This window comes from Ursus maritimus, unplaced genomic scaffold, assembly GCF_017311325.1.
Source record: "Ursus maritimus isolate PB19 unplaced genomic scaffold, ASM1731132v1 scaffold_24, whole genome shotgun sequence".
In the NCBI taxonomy this organism is placed as follows: domain Eukaryota; kingdom Metazoa; phylum Chordata; class Mammalia; order Carnivora; family Ursidae; genus Ursus; species Ursus maritimus.
The window spans coordinates 38,911,356-38,934,593 of NW_024424897.1; the positions used below are offsets into that span (position 1 = coordinate 38,911,356).

The following is a 23,238-nucleotide window of genomic DNA, read 5'->3' on the forward strand; positions in this document are numbered from 1 at the left end:
GACATGACTAGAGAACAGAGACAAAGTGAGAAATAAAGTCACCAGGCATCCTACAAAAAGAGTGTCTGTCTTCCAAGTTTCTGAATGGAAAACAGAATGAACAGAGTGTCCTCTCCATCATTGAGCAGCCAAATCAGTTTGTTAATTGAGAGCAAAGGAGCATACGTATCATAATCCTGCAATCAAACCAAAGAACAAGAAACTAGTAAATCCATAAGGCCAAGTGTAGATATCAAAATACACACATACGTGACGAAATCAAGTGACCACTACAATTTTATGAAAGCTCTTTGTGTGTTAGACACATCTTTGGTCAGAGCGGAAAAAACCAAGATAATAAGTCCCTTAGAAATGTATGTAGAGAGCGCGAACCACACAAGAGACGAGATCCTCCCACTTGAGAAGAGCAAGTCTGGGAAAAAGAGGCCCCAGAGAGCAAACCAGACATGAACCACCATAAAAAAGGCATATGTTCTCCTCCCTAGTTAGTCCTTGATGACTTTCAAGGGCTCGATCATCATTTTAAAAGATTAATTCTTTTTAAAGTAACAAGAGCTCAAGGGCTCATGGTCTATTACATTATTAGAGTCTTTTGTCATAAAATGTCAGCGCCTTTTCTTGTGATTCACACATCTCTGGAAATCTTCAGCTTCTTGAAATTATTGCTTGGGATTCTGGAATTTACAGCTAGCGTCTCGAGGCCCCACAGTGTCACTGACAACGCATGTGCAAGCACACAGAAAGGCAGAGACATAAAGATGCAAAAGGGAAGTAAAGAGCAATATGGAGCACAACAAGACAGTAAGCAAAATGACATGTACTTACGGTGGACTTTGTGGGAGTGTTAACCCCGTCCGCTGATCTTTTCTGCTGTTATGTCTCAAGGCACCGTTTTGCAGCGATAGACTTTTACTTGATATGGGTTCTTGTCCTACAAAGGGAGACTGAAGCTAATCCAACGACTATGGGTGCATAACCGCAACATGATTTTTTTTACTATTGAAAACTGGAAGTTGGAAACCAAGGATTGTCTGTCTATTAAGAGAAATCAAATGAAGTTAACGTCTATCCCAAGAACTCTTAATACAAGAATGCAACCAAAAGTAGTTTTAAATTCCAAACCACCTATTTCAGGCAATCTTTTTTTTTTTTTTTAAAGATTTTATTTATTTATTCGACAGAGATAGAGACAGCCAGCGAGAGAGGGAACACAAGCAGGGGGAGTGGGAGAGGAAGAAGCAGGCTTCTAGCGGAGGAGCCTGATGTGGGGCTCGATCCCAGAACGCCAGGATCACGCCCTGAGCCAAAGGCAGATGCTTAACCGCTGTGCCACCCAGACGCCCCTATTTCAGGCAATCTTGAATAACTGTATTATTATAAGAATTTAAATGGTTCCTCAAAGACCATAATAATTGCATTTGGCTGGTTTGTCATCTTCAAATAATAACTGTTTTCTTTGTAAAATTCTCATAATCCTTGTGGGTGGTACAGCCCATGAAAACAAAGAAAGGATGAGGAGAAAATTCAGAATTTCTTGAGTTTGTTCTTACTACAGTGGACCCTTGGATTTCTCGGTCTAAAGTAATGAGCTCATCTTTTTATCTGTCAAGAGCTAAATAAGCCACTTTGACTTACAAATATAGAACTGACTTAAAAAGAACAGAGGGAACTCTCTGGCATGATGGAAAAGTTCTGTATCTTGGGTGTCAAGATTCATCCACCAATACACTTTAAAATCTGTGAATTTTATTTTATATTAATTATACCTCAATTTTTAAAATCTTATTTGCCTGATGGATCGAGTTGTATGGAATAGTTTGGTGGGACTGGAGTTATATGCTTCGATTTCCTCTTAACTCTTGTTTTACCTTCTATTTATGAAAATAATAAGACGTAAAAGGTACCTATGAACATATTTAGTCTCTCTCATTTAAAAATTCTATTAAAAAATCCAGGCAAGGGGCGCCTGGGTGACACAGAGGTTAAGCATCTGCCTTCGGCTCAGGGCGTGATCCCGGCGTTGTGAGATCGAGCCCCGCATCGGGCTCCTCCGCTGTGAGCCTGCTTCTTCCTCTCCCACTCCCCCTGCTTGTGTTCCCTCTCTCACTGGCTGTCTCTATCTCTGTCGAATAAAATAAATAAAATCTTTAAAAAAAAAAATCCAGGCAAAAATCTCTGTGCTTAGTCATGATACTTGTTTTTAGTTCCACAATATTATTATACAGCGGAGGAAATCTCTCTTTTATCCACAGCACTTTGCTACCAAAGATTACTGGGTGATCAAAAAAATACCAAAACTAATATTATACTGATGATATAAGTATAAATACATTTGAATATTTACCAGCCTGCTATAGGGAGAATACCATGGAGTATTGTAGAATAAAAATGATACAAATACTTGCCTGGAAAGAGTGAAAGNNNNATCAAGCGCAGCTGCCAGGAAATAATTCCAGTTGGACAAACACACAGATACCATATAAATGTGACCTATTGATAAGCCAGGTGATACTGATGCATTTCGTGCTCCTGAACCGTCCTCACACTTGTGGGATGCGCCCTCTTGGTCACGGTGGATTAGCTTGCTGAATTCAGTTTCTTAATTATTTTGGATTTTTGAGTTGTCCTCGTTAGAGTAGTTGTGCGTGTGTGTGCGCACGCGCGTCTGTGTGTGTAAGAGATCTTCCTCAAATTTTGCTGCCAGGATTAAACGAGTCAGGATAGTTTCTGTCTTCATTCTAAAGCATTTTCAGTGGCCTAGGAATTACCTGGGCGTGGAAAGATCGCCTATAACATCATGTGTGCCCAGTAACATTAGGAGAGTGTTTTTCTGACAACATTAAAAAAAAAAAAATGTTTTCCTAGTTAGGAATCAATTTTGATTATTTTGTCTTTCTTCAAGTCAGTTTCAGTAATTTGTGTTTTCCTTAAAATCATACATTTCACAAACCTCTTCATTGATGAATATGAAATTATAAATGTCATTCTCTTCTAATTTCTGAAGTCAGCGCACCTTTTCTTAACTCCCGTTCTCACTCGTGACGTTAGGTCTGTGCGGGCTTGCCTTGTCTTGTGTTGATTAGATTCTGCCAGGGGTTTGGTCCTTTTACTGGTCTCTTCAAAGAACCAACTCTTGGATTTATCATAGATGTTGTTTTTCTCATTCATCCACTTCTGCTTTTACCTTAGCTAATTTTTATTTTGATTTATTTAATTCTTTCTCAAGCTTTTTGATATTTAATTCACTTCCTTATTTAATAATGAGCGTATTTAAGACAGCGTGTTTTCTTTTGATTATAGCTTTAGCTGCTTCCGTGAATTGTGATGTGTAAAATTCTCTTTCTCATTAACTTATTATCTGTAATTGCAATCTCTCTAGTCCAGGGGTTGTTTAAAGAGGTGTTTCTTTTCTTTCTCACTAATGAAGTTGTCGTGTTATGAACCTTCTTGTAGTTTGCCGGCGTTATTGCACTGTGATTGGAGAACGTGACCAACGCATATCCTGCTTTCTGTGATTGGGGTGGGGGTGCTGCTTTGTTGCCTGACACATAATAAATATGGGTAAACATTTCAGGGACCATATTAAATGTGTATAGAAGTTCCATTTAATTGCTAATCAAATCTATTGGTTTTTTCAGCCTCTCTCCAGCCTCATGTACTTTTTGTTTGTTTGAACTGCCAAAGACTAGGTCACCCACTAAAATACAACCAGTCTATTCTTCTTGTATTGGAACAGTTTAGCTTTATACGTTTCTATTTAATATTCAGTGCTATTATTCAGTTCTATTTTATTATTCTACTTCATTCACCCATCATGAAGATGGGTGGTTTTTGGTTTTTTTTCTTTAAAAAAAGAAGATTTTATTTATTTATTTGACAGAGAGCAGCAGGGGGAGAGGGAGAAGCAGGCTTCCCGCTGAGCAGGGAGCCCGATGCAGGGCTCGATCCCAGGACTCTGGGATCATGACCTGAACCGAAGGTAGATGCTTAACCGACTGAAACACCCAGGTGTCCCTAGATGCTTTCTATTTGTAATGCCTCTGTGCTATTTCCTTTTATTTTTTTTTTAGTTGCTATGTTAGTCAAGTTTTATTTATTCTCTTTTTACTAATGATTAGAAAGTTATACATTCTTTTTAACTCTAATAATTGTTACTGTTAAATGTTTAAACTGATCTCTTAATACCCTGAATAAAATGGATTTACTTATCTTCTATGAATGATGACAAAATCAATACTCCTCCTCCTCCCATGCCTTCCTACATTTTCAGACAGAAGAAACAAGGTTGTTTTTTTTTTGAAGTATGTAGACCTGAATGTTATTTTCCTGTGTAGAAAATTTATTTTTTGTACCCAGATACTTGAAGATATTATCCCCTTTATTGTAGAAATTCAAAACGTCCTCTGGGCTACATTTCCATATGATTCCCCATTATTCAAGTTGGGCTGGTATCTTTTTTATCTAAATACTGAAATCTTTCGACACTGAGAAATTTTTTTCTATTATTATTTGATTTTCTGCAGTATCTGTAGTTATTTACTGCTTTCATTTTTTTTTTCTATCTTTATTGAGGTATAATTGACAGATAAGAGTTGTATATATTTTTAAGGTGTGTGACTTGATGTTTTGAACCATTGTGTTTTTAATTTATCATGTTTATCTTTCAGAATTATTTCTTTTTCTAATATTGGTCTCTTTTGTACTTATAAGTACAAATATATATTAGAGATTTTTTTTTTTCTAGTTTGCTCTACTTTCTTGCAAAGGAGGGCACCTGCTCTCCTTCCTCAGACTAAGCCTCCTCCTTCTGAACTGCCAGCCCTTTGGCTGTGTCTGCTGTTGGGCCCTCCTTGCTGAGGAGGGTCTGGGAGAATTGAGATAGGTTACGATCAGAGACTGTATCTGCCCTGTTCAGAATCTTGAATATCAAAGAAGAGGAAGGTTTAGATCTATAACAGCACAGAGAGCCCACAGATTATGAGAAATAAGAAGGCAACTAACAGAGTGAATCCCTGATAAGGAGTTTCACTTTTGTTCAGAGAAACCTATCGGGTGCTGTGGCTGAGGCAGCGACCCTTCCCCTAACAGATGTAATTCACTACGACGCCTTCCATTTCCATGGAACTCATGTGAAGGCTTTCAGGTACTGCTGTCCTATCTTCTTTCAGATTAGAGGGTAAAAGTCCTTGAAGGCAGATGGGGTGTTGCTTACTTATCTTTGCTGCGATTTGATCCTTACCATAATCTTATAAGGTAGATAAGGCATCTAGTATGATCCTTATTTAGAAGACAAGCCCCAAGAAATTAAATGACTCACTCAGTGACATGATTGAGTAATCACATGGCTGAATTGGGATCAGCACCCAAGTCGTCCCTTTCTCCACAGCTCTTCCCCACTTCCCAGCCTGTCTCCCAGGACACAAGGAGACATTCTGGGTGTTGATTATGCTACATGGGCAACAACAGGGCTTAATCTTTCATTATTCGTGCAGCAGAAGAAATTGGGTGCTATTTTCCCTCCTTTCTTGGGGGGGCTCTGGGCCACAGGGCTGAGCTTACACGTGAGGAATTCCTGTGCACAGCAGCATCCAGCCGCCAGACGGGGTGGGACAGGCAGGAGAAGCCCACACTCTGAAGTGGGAAGAGGGCTGAGAAAACAGTCCTAGGCTCCTTTCCTCTGGCCCAGGCAGCATCTAGGAATGGGTCCTCCATCTGGGTGGTGTCAGCAGGCACTGCTGAATCTCTTTTCCCTGAACCCCTGCAGCCAAGGCTCCTGGGATGTGTTAGCAGAGTTACTGCTGTTAAAATTCTCATTTTATTAGGCTTTAATCAGGCTCTTCTGTGAAGTGCTACATAAATTCAATTCCAAATTTTGCGTTTAAAATAATCAAATGAGAGTGAAGCATCACAGACCTAAAATGTTTTTAGAAATAAAAATGATATTTTTAATTTAATCATATCAAATCATCTGGATGGCGTACATCTAAGTGGCAGGAAGATTGATATATTCTCTCACCAGGAGCCTCAGAAAGCCCAAGATCTACACAGGTTTGTGAAATGATTTCCAGTGCCTTGAATATTTTTCCTTCTCTCCTCTTAAGTACTGACCCCGGCATTCTTTAAAGTTGACCTAAGCACTTACCTCCTATGAAAACTTACTCACTTGATGTTTAGGGATACTTATTTATGCAGTTTATGTTCACTTGTGCATATTTGAAAGAGCTTATGATAAAGAGCGTGGTTCTGGCTCAGTCTGCAGGCCCGAATTCCAGTCCCAAGGTCTGCAAATCAGCTAACCTCTTTGAGCCTCAATTCCTTTATCTGTAGAATGCAGACAGGGAACTAAGTGGGCTTCCAAATGTATGAACTGTAAAAATGTTCTTCAGTTGTTTATTTGTCTGTTCCACTGACCCAGCTGGATTGTGACTCCCCCCACAACAAGGGTTTTACCTTCAGCATCTTGGGTACTTCCAGCCCCACCCCGGGCAGCCTGGCACTCTGCATTCCCTGCAGTGGCTCCCTTGTCAGTGTTGATTGCCAGGCTGACAGCACCTGTGGCAGCCAGGAGGTGGCACTTTGGTATCTTCTGCAGTAGGAGAACAAAACCACAGAGTGAGAAATCACTCAGGCTTCTGCTTTACTGACCAGAGTAGACTATCTGGGAATCGCAATAAGCAAGGAGCTATCATCTTTTATATTTACATTAATAAAATCGGCTTTTGGTGATGTGGGTATACAAGTCTGTGGGTCTTAACACATGCATAGATTTGTGTAACCACCACTACAATCAGGATACACAGGGATCCATCATCCCAAAAAACTCCCCTGGGTCAGACTACCCCTGATGCTAAACTCTTGACAACCACCAATCTGTTGTCCATCCTTATAGTTCCATCTTCTAGAGAATATCGCATAAACAGAGTCATACAGTATCTAACGTCTTGGGGCTGACTCAGCATAATGCCTTTGAAATTTATCCATGTTGTTGCGTATCAATTGAGTTTATTCCTTTTGTTGCTGATTAGCATTACATTGTATGGATGTATCATAGTTTGTTTCTCTGTTCACCTGCTGGCGGGTATTCCAGTCCTTTCCAGTTTGGGGCCACTGTGAATAGAGCTGCTATAAACATTCCCGTGTAAGTTTTTGAGTGAACATAGGTTTTTATTTCTCTAGGATATATGCCCAGGAGTGAGATTGCTGGGTCACATGGGGATTCTGTGTTGAACTCTTTTAGTAACTGCCAACTGCTTTCCCCGTGACTGGATCGTTTCACATTCCCAGCAGCAGTTGTGAGAGTCCTGACTGTTCTGCATCCTCTCCAGCATTTCGTGTTGCCACTTTGTTGTTGGCGTTGATTTACCTTTGTGTTTATTTTGGCTATTTGATAGATTTGTGCTGGTACTTCATTGTGGTTTTATTTATTTTTTAATGTTTTTTTATTATATTATGTTAGTCACCGTACAGTACATCCCTGGTTTCTGATGCAAAGTTCCATGATTCATCAGTTGCGTATAACACCCAGTGCACCATGCAATACGTGCCCTCCTTACTACCCATCACCGGTCTATCCCATTCTCCCACCCCCCTCCCCTCTGAAGCCCTCAGTTTGTTTCTCAGAGTCCGTAGTCTCTCATGCTTCATTCCCTCTTCTGATTACCCCCCTTTCTTTATCCCTTTCTTCCCCTACCGATTGTGGTTTTAATTTGTATTTGCCTAATAGCTAGTGACATGGAACATCTCTTCATATGCTGATTGGCCCCCTACATGTCTTCTCTGGGGAAGTGACTTCAAATATTTTACTTATTTGTAAATTGAATGTCTTCCTCCTTCTTGTTGAATTTTAAGAGTTCTTTACATACTCATCTTCCTGCCAGTGTCTTTCTCAAAGAAAAGTTTTAAGTTTGATGAAATTGTTTAACAGTTTTATTTCTTTTATGAGTGACGGTGTTATTTCTAAGAAATATTTCCCCAGTCTAAGGGCACAGATATTTTCTCCTATGTTTTTTTCTAAAAGTTTTACGGTTTACATTTTACATGGATATCTGTGATCCATTTTTAATTCATTTTACATAAGGTGTGAGATTTTGGTTGATGTTTATTTCTTTTGACTGTGGATGTCCACATGGTCCAAGTTACCCAAATGTCCAAGTTATCTTTTCTCCATTGAATTGCCTTTGTACTTTAATGAAAAATCAGTTGGCTACATTTGTGTCTATGTCTGACTCTTCATTCTGGTCCACCGATCTGTGTTTTTACCCCTTTGATAATCCCTTTAACAATTACATTATCTTCATCACTGTACCTTTCTAGTAAGAAAATCAGCTACAGTGGGTCTTTGAACTTTGTTCTTCTTTTTCATATTGTTTTGAATATTCTAGCTCTTTTGCCTTTCCATACACACTTTAGAATCAGCTTCTTGGTATCTACAAAAAGTTCTGCTGGGATTTTGGTTGGGACTGCATTAAATCTGTAGATCAACCTGGGGAAAAGTGGCATCTTGACAATATTGTGTTTTCCAATCCATTAACATATTATTTCAGTGTTTATTTTGATTTTTCTTTCATACCTTTCATCGACACTTAATTTGATTTCTTTCGTCAACATCCTGTGTTTTTCAGCATAGATCCTATACATGTTTTTTATTTAGATTTATATATAAATATTTTTGGTTTTGGAGTTGCTACGGATAGTTTTGTTTTTAAATTTCTGTTTCTAAAATCATATGTCAACTATTCTTAATTTTTTTTTAATTTTTTAAAATTCTGTTTCCGGTTGTTCATTACTAGTACATAGAAATATTTTTGTGTGTCGGCCTTGTGACCAACTGGTGACCTTGCTAAACCTACTTATTGGTTATAGGAGCTATTTTGTAGATTCCTTGGGATTGTTTTGTGTAGATAATCCTGTAATCAATATAGAGACATTTATTTCTTCCTTTTCCATTTAAATTTCTTTACACCTGCTTTATTGCACTGGCTAGGGCTTCTTGTATGATGTTGCCCAGCAACAGTGACCATGGAAGTCCTTACCTTCTTCTGATCTCGGCAGAAAACCTTCAGTCTTTCACCACTAAGTGTGATGTTAGCTGTGGCATTTATAGATGTGATTTACCAGGTTGAGTTCTTTTCTGATCCTGGCTTCTTCACAGCTGTTTATCACAAATGGATGTTGAGTATTGTCAAGTGCTTTTGCTGCGGGGTTGTGGACTGCAACAGCCAAGAAAGAATTCTTGAGACTTGGTATGATGCAACTTAGTAACTAAGTTTATTTCAATAGCACAGGGACAGGACGTGTGGGCAGAAAGAGCTGCACTTTTGCTGTATGAAGCTGGTGGTTTATATGCTTAGTGATCAAGGGGGAAGGCGCGTGCACGGAGTATTAGATCACAGATGTTTCTTCAAATTTCTACTTGTAAAACTACTTTCACTAAAAAAAATTTTCTTTAATTAGGAAAGACTACGTTCACAACATTTCTCTGGTGCTTATCCTTCAGTTTGATAAGAACTATGGGTGAGATGTACAGGCAGTCATGAGACCCTTGAAGAATGTAACAACCAGCACGAATCTGATTCTTACCGAAACTATGCAGGCTATAGGTCAGCTTTCTGGACTAACGGTGAACATTTTTCTGCTTCATCCCTCATCATTTCCCCCCTGACCAATTTTTGGTCCAAGGTTGTTGAAGGATGAAGGGCTTTTCTGTAACTTCTTCGAGCTGACAGGGGTTGTAGAGATGTCCCTACCTATGGACTGAAATTGGTCACTCTCTGTCCCTACAGGTAGTTATAATGGAAGGCCATTGCTGTAGAGTCCAGAGTGGACATCAGGGCGAATTTGTTTCGAGTAGTAAGGATCATCTGTCAGCCAAGCAAAGGAGTTAGTACCACCTGCACATATCTTGACAATAGGAGAGAACAAAGTGAGCGGGACAACACATTAGGATTATAATTTTTTTAAAGGTTTATTTATTTGGGGGGGGAGGGCCAGAGGGATAGAGAATCTCAAGCAGACTCCCTGCTGAGCACGGAGCCCCATGCTGGACTCAATCCCAGGACCCTAGGATTATTATTATAATGAAAACAAGAAGAGTAGGGACGCCTGGGTGGCTCAGTCAGTTAAGTGTCTGTCTTCGGCTCAGGTCATGATCTTGGGGTCTTGGGATCAAGTCCTTGCAGTGGGCTCCCTGCTCAGCGGGGAGTCTGCTTCTCTCCCCCCACCCTGCTATGCTTGCTCACGCACTTGCTCTCTCTCTGAAATAAATAAAATCTTTTTTAAAAAAAATAGAGAAAGATAAAATAAGAGCAATAAGAAGACACTTTAGAGTGTATCATAGTCCGCCTCCCGACGAGAAATGTAACCAATCATTAGTGACAGGGTAGGGTATTTAGAAACAGCAATTTGATTATTCATATCAGTAAGTAAGCCTGTTATATTTTTGTCATAATCTGGAATGTAGATGCAACATTCTGCTTTAAATTAATTCTGTGGCACATGTTCTGCCTGGTGCATCTAATGCCATTCCATTTTGTAGTGTAAAGTACACTTGGATCATTTGAGTGTTAAATGGTGTAATGCTTTTTTGAGAACCATTTAAGGCCTTAATTGTCTATTTATCAAGGGCCTCCTTGTGCCATATGACATCTTCTAAACCTGATGGAAGAAAAATAGATGTCGGGTGGTCACACCAATGAAACACAGATCTTGTCCATTGTTTCAGATACAGAAGATGGGCTGGACTTGTGATAGTCTTACTGCTATGGCCACGCACCCCAACATGACCTATAGTACATTTTCCAGTTCAGCCTGGTAGAATCCACGGCCACAAATTTGTCCCACATAACCATTGTGTTCCATTAGGTGCTAGCCACCTGATGGCTGGTTGCCTTGTCCAGTCACTAGCAAACCAGTCAGTTGTCTATAAAGTAATGGTATGGTCACAGGCTTCTGGGGGGAATCCATCCCATTTAGTGAGTGCTGTTGGGCCATCAATCAAGGGTATGCTTTTTCTATTCTCGGTATAAAGGGGCCTTTGGGCTTAGTTGTCCTATTGTGGGAGTAAGCCACATATATCCACCCTGGGTATATCAGTAAGGACTACAGAGTTGGGGAATTTGTCGTCATCTGCCTGTCTGTGGGCTGGCATATGCAGTTAAAATTTTGATAGCTCGAGGATAAGAGAAAGGCCTCTTATGGCAGAGAGTCCCATGTAACATTTACCGTATAACATAGGCCATCAAGAAACATTCTTTTTAGTGATAGAAATATCCCTATATGTGCTGGTATCAGGGTGATGTATCATATCGGTTATGTATTGATGTAAATAATGCCAGTCTGTACCTCGTAATGGAGAAACCCACCCAAGGAGGCCTTAAGTGCTTGATATGGTCAGTAAGCTACAAGTCCAGCATAACGTTGTACCCACTGTAGTAAAGAGTTACCATTTAGGTGTGTTTAGATGATAAATAGAAGAGAAAAGACCATCATCTGTTCTTATCTCGTTGTTTCAAGAGGAATTTGAGATCTTGCACCAGTTTACGGGAATGTGAAGGCACGCTCTCCAGTTCCTTGTCACCTTCCCACATCCAGGGTAACCCGGGGCTTGGCCACCCATTAGTCCGTAAGTCTGTAGTTAACCCCAGGGAGAGCGGTACCCTCTGGTTTTAAGGGGCACTTTTGTTATCACAGCCACATAGAATTGATCAAGGTGACAGCTGAGTTACACAATAGTTGGGGAGTCCATTCCATTGACCAGCTGTTTACATAATTATATGCCCATGGGGGTCCCTTTTATTACCCCCACAGAGGTAACAGGCAGGAAGCAAGTCTGTCCATAGATGAGCTATTATGGCAGTATCTCTGAAGCTGACCTCAAGTGGGCTAGCTCAGGCAAACAACAACCATGTCAAGACAAAAGTAGAATCTAACATCCATAAGGATGCATTATTGGAACATAATTTTTCTCCGTAAATTCACCCTTATTTCCAGAGATAGCCAAATCAAGACTGATTCATTTGTAAATCAGGTCCAGTTTTAACAAACTTGGCCTAATTATTTACATAAGCTCAGCAAGATTAGTGATAGATCATATAGATCCTTTAAAATCTGCTTCGTTGGAACTTTGTGTAAGAAATCTCTAGACTGAACGCTCAATAGCCGTTCGAGGGCGGAACCATGCCAAATAGTTGTCCTCAGATTTGCCTGCAATACCTGTAGATTTGAGTGGGCTCCTCTTCCCGAGGTCCCCAAAGTATCCTGAGGTTTCCTGCACCTGCCAGGAAGTGATATTCTTTACTCACCTGGTACGGCTGCTGGGAACTCTGTAAGCAAGGGATCAGGCCAACATCTCCAAGCGGCTTTATGGGCTCCATAAAGTCAATTTTAATTCCTTAAAGCTGTCTGGTCATTTCTGAGTCTACGGCTGTCTCTCTCACATATGACATTCCAGTCAAAGCCTTGTTTGACTAATACAACTAATGTTTCCAATGGTGTCCTGTTTCAAGGAGAACAGATTGTTTTTGTTTTTTAAGTATTATTTAAATTCCAGTTAGTTGACATACATACAACTGAAAGTTGTACAATATAGTGATTCAGCACTTCCATACTTCACCTGGTGCTCGTCACAAGTGCCCTTAATTCCCATCATCTAATTCACCCACCCACCCCCCACCTCCCCTCGGTAACCGTCAGTTTGTTCTGTTTCTTGGTTTTCCTCTCCCTTTTTTTTCCTTTGCTCATTTGTTTGTTTTTTTTTTCTTTTTTTAAAGACTTATTTATTTTAGAGAGAAAAAGAGAGCACAGGGAGGGGCAAAGGGAGAGGGAGAGAGAAACTGCAGCAGACTCCATGCTGAGTGCAGAGCCCAACTCAGGGCTTGATCTCATGACCCTGAGATCATGACCTGAACCAAAACCAAGAGTTGGACGTTTAACTGGCTGTGCCTCCCAGGTGCCCCATCATTTGTTTTGGTTCTTCATTTCCACATATGAGTGAAATCAAATGGTGTCTTTCTCTGATTTCGCTTAGCATAATACTGTCTAGCTCCATCCGTGTCATTGCAAATGGAAAGGTTCCATTCTTCTTTATAGCTGAGTAATATTCCATTGTATAGATTCACTACTTTATCCATTCATCAATTGATGGCTACTTGTGCTGTTTCCATCATTTGGCTACCATAGATCATGGGTGCATGTAGGCATCAGGGTGCATGTACCCCTTTGAATTAGTATTTGTGTATTCTTTGTGTAAATACCTAGTAGTGCGATTACTGGCCATAGGGTAGTTCTATTTTTAACTTTTTGAGGAACCCACAAGGAAAACAGATTCTTCAGCTGATCTTAGGCAAAAGGCTGAGAAACAATAGAACAGATTTTTATTGAACTCATGCAGATAACTGTAATTGCCATGAAAGAAAGAATACTCAGAGTTCAAATTCTGGAGCGTTCCAGGAAAAGGAAGAGTGAAATATTTCAATTTGTTCACAAAGGAATACTTTATCACATTTCTGTAAGTCATAGATATCTTAAGACAAAGTTCCCTTAAATGTAGAAGAACAAACATTAGAGAACCAGTGTTTCAGGTCACAAAAACTACAATCATCTTCCCCAATTTATTTAGCTCCATATTACTAATTCTGGTTATTTAAATGCGGCTTTTTATGGTAGTTTTGGATATTCTGACCCATTTTAGTTTTCAGATTTTAAAGATATCAAAAACCTCTATTTGTCGAAAGTCCATTTTCTGAATCTCCTTCAAGACAAAACTCATTCTTGGGGCGCCTGGGTGGCTCAGTCATTAAGCGTCTGCCTTCGGCTCAGCGCGTGATCCCAGCATTCTGGATCGAGCCCCACATCAGGCTCTTCCACTATGAGCCTGCTTCTTCCTCTCCCACTCCCCCTGCTTGTGTTCCCTCTCTCGCTGGCTGTCTCTATCTCTGTCAACTAAATAAATAAAATCTTTAAAAAAAAAAAGACAAAACTCATTCTACAAGAGCATCAGAACAATAACTATAAATGACAAAAGACTCAAAAACAGACATGGTTAAAGATCTGATATGAGAGTTCATTGTGATGTGGCTGACAAGGAAATGTAGTTATTCCTGTGACGCATAGTGTTTTAATAATTAAAATTTCAAGTGATGACCTTATACCAGAACATATTAAAACTTTAGGAATTTCATATATTTTCTAGAATAGTTAAGCATTTACCCATACAACGTAACTAAGAAGATTTATCATCATTTGTTTGAAATGCTTCCCATGTAACTTAACATACCAAATAAACAAGTCTGATTCGTCAAAAAAGACTTCATTTATAATTCAAATCTCTAGGAAGTTGGTTAAAACCCCCAAAGTTTTAAGCACACGGCTAAATAGGATTACAGATCATTATAAATTTAATATTTACATTTAACCACCCTGGCAGGAAGAGATTCTACATGAAGCTATATAGTTGTTAGCAAAACTTAGCTCCTTTAACATTGAGAAGTTTTAACCTTCTTAAGTAATCAAAGACCTGTTAAAGACAAAACATAGAAGCTTTGGTTTTCTGGGCAGATAAAGAAAAGGTAAAAAACTTTGTTTACATTTTCTTCTGAAGAGCAGACCAGCAGTCCAAGAAAACTTTGTCTTTTTAACAAGGAGAAAAAGCAGAATTTCTTTTTTTCTTAAAGATTTATTTGAGAGAGTGAGAGAGCGCGCGTGCAGGCAGGTGAGACAGGGAAGGGACAAAGGAAGACGGGGAGAGAATCTTGCAGACTCCCCGCTGAGCGCAGAGCCCTCTGCGGGGCTCAGCCCCACAACCCTGAGATCATGAGCTGAGCTGAAATCAAGAGTTGGATGCTCAACCCACTGAGCCACCCCGGTGCCCCCTATACTGGTATACTTTTAAAATCCATTCATTTGAACCTTAGTCCTAACCATACATAAAATTATTTTCCAGTGATTTCCCTTCACAAACCTTTTACAATTTTCTTTTTCATTCAGATTTTGTCCTAAGCCTTTTCTCTCCAAACAACCAGTCTCATTTTAGGACAGAATTTCTTTTTCCCTCAACAAAAGGTATTCCCATTCCTTTATCTTTCTCCTATGTTCCCTTCTTCCCTGCAGATAGAATTGCTTTCCTTATTTCCATCAGTCTTAATTACATTTAGCAGAATTTTAACTCTTAGAAACCTTAATCTCCAGAGAAAATTAAGTGGTAACCAATTGTGAACAGTCTCTTGCACCAGAATTCTTTAGATCTGAGATCTATGAACACATTTCATAATTTCTGAAAACACGTTTACCAGTAGACCCAAATATTATTCTCCGTTTCTCCATGGTAAGAAGCTAAAAGCACAAACCTACGTTTAGTAAACAGTGCTTGCATTTATTTGGGAAAGACTTAGATATCCAATAAATTCAATCCAGTTCATCATTTAACTCAGCAAGACTTCAAAGTTTCAGGTTACCAAAAATTTTGAGAGCTATTTAAAAGTTTTACGTATAAGTCTTTCACTTCTTCACCCTACTTATTCTTAACAATTACCCATGAAAACTTTGAAACAAAATTAACCATCATTTTAGTCACCTTTTTGCTGACAAATTGCAACAGAGATAACAAGAGCTTATTCGACCTTTAGTAAACCCTGGTAGAATAAAAGTTTTATATTTAATGCTGATAACTCTACCTTAATTAAACTAACAAATTTAAATTAGCTTAAATACTAAACATGTTACTCCTGGGTCCACTAAAAGTCAATCAGTTTGTTCCCAACTGTCAATTTTTATCTGGGGCCCTGGTGGGAAATCTGAAGTAGGTAGTTTAAGTCCAGGAAAGGATGCTCTTCACTCCTTGATAGCGAGGAGGGGAGGAGCAGGAGCCAGTGGCTCCAGAAGCATGGAGGATGGTGCAGGGGCTGGTTATGCAATCCGTACCCAGGGTAGTACAGAGACGGGAGGAGGGGGAGGTAGAGGCAGAAGAGGTGAGGTGGCACCAGCAAGGCTGGGAGAGGATAAAAGCCCAGATGACAGTGAAAAAGGATTCCTGGTCCTAAAGGTTGTCATCTTGGACAGACGATGAGACACACATATTCTTTCGACTAACAGAGAGTAAAAATAGGCAGGCAGTCCCAGAGAAGGGGGAGAGAAGAAGGGACCAGAGAAGACGGGACCACCCTGAAGCCAAAAGAGTTTCGTCAGTTGCTTGGGAATGTTCCTTAAGGTCCCCGTCCCAAAGTAGACTTACCAGACAATTGGCTCCAATTATCGTAGCCATTAACCCCAGAAATGAATGAGGGAGAACCACCCCCCCTCATACAACAAGAGTCAGGCAGCATTCATCCAGTCCTCTCAAGATATGTTCCAGATCTGACACACAAAAGAAGCAGCAAACAAAGAGAAGACCAGTAACTCAGGAAAAAGAGGGAGACATATACAGGATGTTGGCAACAACCTGTTTACAAGAGAGACAAGGGAGGGGAGCACACAAAGAACATCATAGAACACAGGGAAGGTGGTGAATTAACAGAAGGACCTGAGACAGTTAGCTGATGCTGGATTGAGGAGTAGAGGTGAGGAGAGGGGCCCCTCGAGCCCCTAAAGGAGTCTGGACAGATCAGGGATTTGGTACAGGGCCATAACGGCCTGACCCTATGGGATTTCAGTCCATTTTCCCTGCCGCCTATGAAAAGGTCCAATGGATAAATAGTATTGAACCTTAAAGACCCATTAATGGGCCTTTTTTTAAAAATCATCCTTCAGAGAATATTGAGGCCAAGCATCATTACAGAAGAAGAGAAGGCACTTCTTCTTTAAATCCTGTTTTCCAAATTGACCCCAGTGTGTTAGGAGACAGCCCAAAGGAGAATTGGTTGGGATTGAGGAAGCCGATCCCTAATTAATTCCTACAAAACGAAGAGAGTACATTAACTAACTAGAAGTCCATTACCAAAATCCTTCTCAGCTTCCAAGTTACCTCCCATCAGAAATATGGCTGAAGGTTACTGGGGCTCAGAGTGGCAGGAGGCATCCCTGGTCTGGACCACTCTGACACCTTTGTACTACCTGAAAAGGGATATTGACCTCTCTTCACTTCCCTAGAGCATCCTAGGCTACAGTAGGTGCTGGTGAATGGACTGAATCGCCACAGAGGTTGTGGCTGCCTCTTTCCATTTGGGGGGAGTTGATATATTTGGCAACCAATAATACTACCCTTGGTAAGCCCCTAGATCTAGTATTAATGGATGGGGTAGAGGCCATGGCCTTTGTTAAGAAGGGGCAGCTATTTTATATCATACTAAGCATCATATATCTCAGCCAGAAGTACTTGCAATCTGAGAGCAGGATGGAGAGTGCCAAACAGCCCATGGGGAAGGACAAATGAAAGACACGAAAAAACAAAAGAATGGCGCTCCTCTCTAATCTGAGCAACTTTTTCAAGAGCATTATCCATGATCCAGCCCCAAGGGAGCGGTGTCCCCTTTGGGTGGGTGCCTCAACCAGCTAATAGCTCCCGCTGGTCCTTATTGGGAAGCATGTGGTCAGATGTAGCTTAGATTTTATGCTCATTGAGGGATCACACCAAGTTATTTAAGAGGAAACCTTACACGGGAGTCTTGAGATGGGCGGCCATCCTAATGACATGTATGGCCATCCTGTGCCTGAGAAGAATACAGGTATTAAAAGAACAGGTAAAACAGGGAGAGCCTGATACCTGAGGCCAGTGCCATTATGGCCAGGATACTGGTGTCCAGCCAGGCAGCAGGAGTTCGTCTTCCCCAAAGTGTAGCCACAGGCAAGAGGTTTTCTCCTGAGCACTAGGACAAAATAATGTTCAGAAGGGCTGTACTATTCAGGACATCACTAGAAAAGGAACAAGTAAGAAGTAGAGGCTGGGGGAATAAAAGGGACTTAGCAAATCACACCGAGGCTCTTAGATTTCCTCCACAATCCCCATGCGGGACCACCAGAAATGTTGGTGGGTCGTGGAGTGCAACAGCCAAGAAAGAAATCTTCAGACATTTTACAGTGCAACTTAGTAAGCTCTTTTTTTTTTCTTTTTTAAGATTTATCCATTTTCTTGAGAAACAGTGTGAGAGCACACGGTGGGGTGGGGGGCCGAGGGAGAGAGAGAATCTCAAGCAGACTCCCCACTGAGTGCAGAGCCCCACGTGGGGCTCAATCTCACAACCCTGTGATCATGACCTGAGCTGAAATCAAGTCAGACGCCCAACCGACTGAGCCACCCATGTGCCCCTAGTAAGCTTATTTAAATAGCACAGGGACAGGACCCATGGGCAGAAGGAGCTACCCTTTTGCTGTATGAAGCTGGTGGGTATATGCTTAGTGCTCAAGGGGGAGGGCACATGGCAGGGAGTATTAGATCGTAAATGTTTCTTCAAGGGGTGCCTGGCTGGCTCAGTCAGTAGAGCATGCAGCTCTTGTTCTCGGGATTATGAGTTCGAGCCCCACGTTAGGTGTAGAGATTACTTGAAAATAAAATCTTCAAAAAAATAAAAAATAAAAATAAATGTTTTTTTAAATTTCTACTTGTGAAACTACTTTTGCAAGATTTCTCTGGTACTTATCATTCAGTTTGATAATAACTATCGGTGAGATGTATAGGGAGTCACGAGACCCTTTAAGAATGTAACAACCAGCACGTACTTGATCCTTATCGAAACTATGCAGGCTATAGGTCAGCCTTCTGGGCTAACGGTGAATGTTTTTCTGCTTCTATCCCTCATCACTTTTTCCATATCAAGTGATATGATCATGTGGCTTATTTATTCTGTTGCAACAATGGATTACATTGATTAATTACTGAATATTGAACTAACTTTGCATTTCTTAGATAAACTCCATCTGTTCATGGTACATTATTGTTCTTTATATTGTTGGATTCGATTTGTTGATATTTTGTTGGCCATTCTTATGTCTGTGTTGATGAAGGTTATTACATATTGATGTACAGTTTTCTTGTACTGCCTTTATCTTTTTTTTGATATTAGGATAATGCTGGCCTCATAAGATGAGTTACAAAGTGTTCCCTTCCCCTTAAGAAGAGATACGGAAAATTGGTGTTATTATCTCCTTAAACGTTTGTTAGAATTCACCAGTGAAATCGTCTGAACCTGGAGTTTTCTTTTTCGAAAGTTTTTTTTTTTTAGATTTTATTTATTTGTTTGAGGGAGAGAGGGCATGAACCGGGGGGGGCGGGGAGGGGAGGGAGAAGCAGACTCCCCACTGAGCGCAGAGTCCACCACGGGGCTCAATCCCAGGACCCCAAGATCATGACCTGCGCCGAAGTCAGATGCTTAAATGACTGAGCCACCAGGCGCCTCTTTTTCAAAAGGTTTTGTACCAAAATTTAATTTCTTTAGTAGATAAAGCAGCTCTCAGGTTATCTATTTCTTCTTGGCTGAGTTTTGGTAGTTTGTGACTTCCAAGGAATTAATTTGGTTTCGTTCAGGTTCTTGAATTTATGTACATAGAGTTGTTGAAAATATTTCCTTGTTATCCTTTTAATGTCTGTGTGGTCTGTAGTGCTATCCCCTCCTTCATTCCATATTGATAATTAGGTCGTCTCACTTTTATTCTCAGACTAGAGGCTTAAGCAATTTTATTGGTCCTTTGAAAGAACCAGCTTGTTTTTTCATTGATTTTTCTCTATTATTTTTCTCTTTTCAATTTCACTGGTTTTTAGTCTTTATTATTTCCTTCCATCTTGCTTGTTCCATAAGACTTAGTAAAAACTGAAGTCATCAGGGCCACTGATCAAAAATAATTATTAAATTATGAAATGTGTTTTTAAATTTATTCTTTTGAGAACCATCCTAATAGTTTTCCATGCTTTGTCCCTTTGCAGTTGACTGGTCTGAGTGTCTCCAATGGAAAGGACCAACTCGTAGTGTTCCATACAAAAGACAACAAAGACCTCATTGTCTGCCTCTTCAGCAAGCAGCCAACCCATGAGAGTCGAATTGGAGAACTGGTTGGTGTCCTGGTGAATCATTTCAAGAGGTAAAGCTTGGTTTTTGTAACTGAGGCAAGTTTTGAACATATGAAATCCTTCATCACAACTCTAACTGAACTTGTTTTGTGCCAATTTCAGTGTATTGAGTTATTTTCCTTTATAAGAACAACTTAAATCATCTGTTTCACAGAAGGCAAAATTAGCATCCAGGCTTACTTTCAAGATTAGGACTGTTCCTCTACTTTTCCAGCCTCCAGCTGAACCAACAATGACAACCAATGAGAGATTTCCCCACTGGTGATTTCTTCATTGCCAATCCAAATGTAGTTAAATCGAAAAGACAGAAAAATTACTTTATATTCTTATTGTCACAGCTTCTCGTTTATTCCAAATATAATCAGTGAGTGTGTCTAAAGTGAATATAAATTAGAAGACAGGTTTAAGATGACGTATTGGTCCATGAAAACTGAAGGAATTTCTGAGCGAGGCAACAGCCTGTACAAAAACATGGAGTTTGGGTGGCACATGGCATATTCACAGCAAACCTAGATGATGTCGGGGGCGGGTGGGGGGCCTGTTGTGAACAGTGATGTGAGAAATATACACAGCATGGATCCTGAGGGCAATGTGGACCAGTGAGTGATCGTTTTCAGCAGGGGAGTGATTTTGTCTGGTGGCTTATTGGAATTGTTTTAGAGACGGGGTTTTCCTTCCTGTAGGACATCATGGAGTATTTGGGGTAGGGTGTTTCTGACTCCAGAGTCAGATGGTCTTCCCATTGTGGCAGACTGTCTCTGCCTCCCCGTCACCCTGATGCCAGGGAAAGACCACTTCTCAAAATTCAGTGACTAAGAAATGAGCTCAATCGCCAGTCCTGAGTTGCCAGAAGTAATCGAGTCTTCTTTATTAGTATTGGGTTTTTTTTTTCTTTAGTTTAGACATAAAGTTCTTCTTTTTCTGAGCAAAGACATATTTAGAATCAGATGTCCCCCTGTCTAATTCAACTGTGTTCATTTTTGCTGATCAGCGTGTTCGGTATAACTTTAGAAGTACAGTGCACAGACCATTTATTTTACGTTATTAAACCTTGTATTCCAGATCAAAGTAGATCTGTACCTACGTAGTTAAATGCTTTTCAGTGGCGTAAAATTTAAAAAATGTGTAATGGTCATCTGACAGGGAAAAAAAAAAAAAGAATCTAAGGAATTACCCCAGAATAATGGTAAACAGATAGACCTTTGAAAAATTCCCTTCCATCTGCCAAAAAGAGGGAAGAGAAATACTGAGGCATTTAGAATGGAAGGGAAAGACCTGGCAAAGGCGTCTCTCCAGTGATGTCTGCCACTCGAATTAGCAGGCTTATTTTCCTCCCAATATTTAGTTCTCGCAAAGTAAGTACAATTCAAGGGATTTTAATTTGGGTGCCTGTACTAATGAATAGTTTCCGCCTGGGAAATTAAAGTATGTGTCTCAGTCTGGGTCCTTGTGTAGCAAATTCCGGCTCCTGTTAAAATGCTTCTGTAAGTGGTAGAAAATGTGAACCTTGTTCTAGAACTATCAGTTGCTTTCTCTCCCTCACATACGCATTCTGAGATAACATTTCTAGTTGCAGTCCCTCCTATCTTTAATATATGGAAGAATTTTAAATGTCTTTAAAAATTATAAATGGAAGGAAGAGATGAAGGCTGTCAAAATGCTAGATTTTTTATAATTTATTCTTGATGTTCCTATTGTGTGAACAAAAGGTCAAGTATAGATAAGAGAGAAAACCCTTCCGCCCAGCCCCCAGAAAATTCAGGCTTGGAATTTTGACTTAGTGTTAGTCATCAACTTGTTGACTTCTTGAGGAAAGGTTAATTTGATTTCTGTTCTAGCTGTTTTCCTTTATTGTCAAGTATCATATCATTGGTGTGACTTTGAAAATTATATTGTGTTTTACAAGTACAGTGATGGGGCACATGATCTTATTGGTACCTGGGTTAATTGTGGAAATCCAAAGGTGAGAGGAATTTAAGTTCAGACCAATATTTTATCTCCCGGATAATTTCCCTGAAGAACATTCTGAGACGTTCTCTGGTTAGAAGTCGGAAGGAAAGGGCTCAAAATAACAAAATATACCATTGATAGTCTAGATCTGGGGTGTCTTTAAAAATTTATGAAGAGAGGATTTAGGACTTAAAAATCTATGAGCAATATTCCAACCAAGTTTCAGAGACAAGAGGAACAAGTAAAAATTTTTTGAAAAAAAAAGGGCATCCTATTTTGTTAGCGGGCCAGCACACTATACCCAAAACAAATAAGGATAGCACAAGAAAAGAAAATTATAATCCAATCCCACTTTCATGTGGAGATTCTTTTTAATCCCAAATAAAATACCCCCAAATTGGTCCAGGAGTGCCCGGGGCCTAAAGAAACTTCTAAGTCATGCTGACCCCCATGTATGAAGGAGGGTAAAGAGAAAGGACGCACCCAGCTGAGGGAAGAAGCGGCCTCACACAGAGGGTACTGCAGTGTGGAGAGAGGATGATGTGATGTGAGGTCACAGCCTGAACTGAAGCTTATAGGACCACCCACCTGGTACCCTCACCTCTTCAAGAACTGCACTTCGGCAAGTAGCTGCCCCCCTCAAAGCAAATAATAAACAAGAAAGAAAAGAGCAAGAGAGGGGCGCCTGGGTGGCACAGCGGTTAAGCGTCTGCCTTCGGCTCAGGGCGTGATCCCGGAGTTGTGGGATCGAGCCCCACATCAGGCTCCTCTGCTATGAGCCTGCTTCTTCCTCTCCCACTCCCCCTGCTTGTGTTCCCTCCTCACTGGCTGTCTCTATCTCTGTCAAATAAATAAATAAATAAATAAATAAAATCTTTTAAAAAAAAGAAAAGAAAAGAGCAAGAGAATCATGCATAGGCAATATGAAAAGAAGAAGCAAACTAAGGAAAGGCAAATGAAGAAAAAAGAAAAATAAGGGAATTTTCTTTACGTTAAAAAAAAAAAAAAAAAAGACAGCTCAAGCACAGACCAGTCAGAACAGACGCCATCCAGAAACAGCTGGTACAGCCTGAGCAGCGAGTCCTGGCTCTACTCCGCAGATCAGAAATTACACCAGAGTGGGGGGGGGGACCCCAAGTCACAAGCAAGTAGATAGCATGCTAACGAAGTTAAACAGGCTTCTTTACTGTGGTTCTTCTCAGAGGCTTTAATATGCCATTGTTCATTTTAGGGGCACCAGGCTGGCTCAGTGGGTAAAGCATGTGACTCTTGATCTTGGAGTTGTGAGTTCAAGCCCT

General features: G+C 40.3%; 1 protein-coding gene across 1 annotated transcript in view; it reads left to right on the top strand.

Annotated features, from left to right (window-relative positions):
- MYO1D (myosin ID) overlaps nucleotides 1–23,238 on the top strand; it is a 247,767-nt gene that overhangs the window by 140,106 nt on the left and 84,423 nt on the right. Inside the window, exon 21 of the mRNA XM_040639835.1 lies at nucleotides 19,847–20,001. Within this exon, the coding sequence (XP_040495769.1) occupies nucleotides 19,847–20,001 (155 nt within the window). The remainder of the gene's footprint in view (nucleotides 1–19,846; nucleotides 20,002–23,238) is intronic.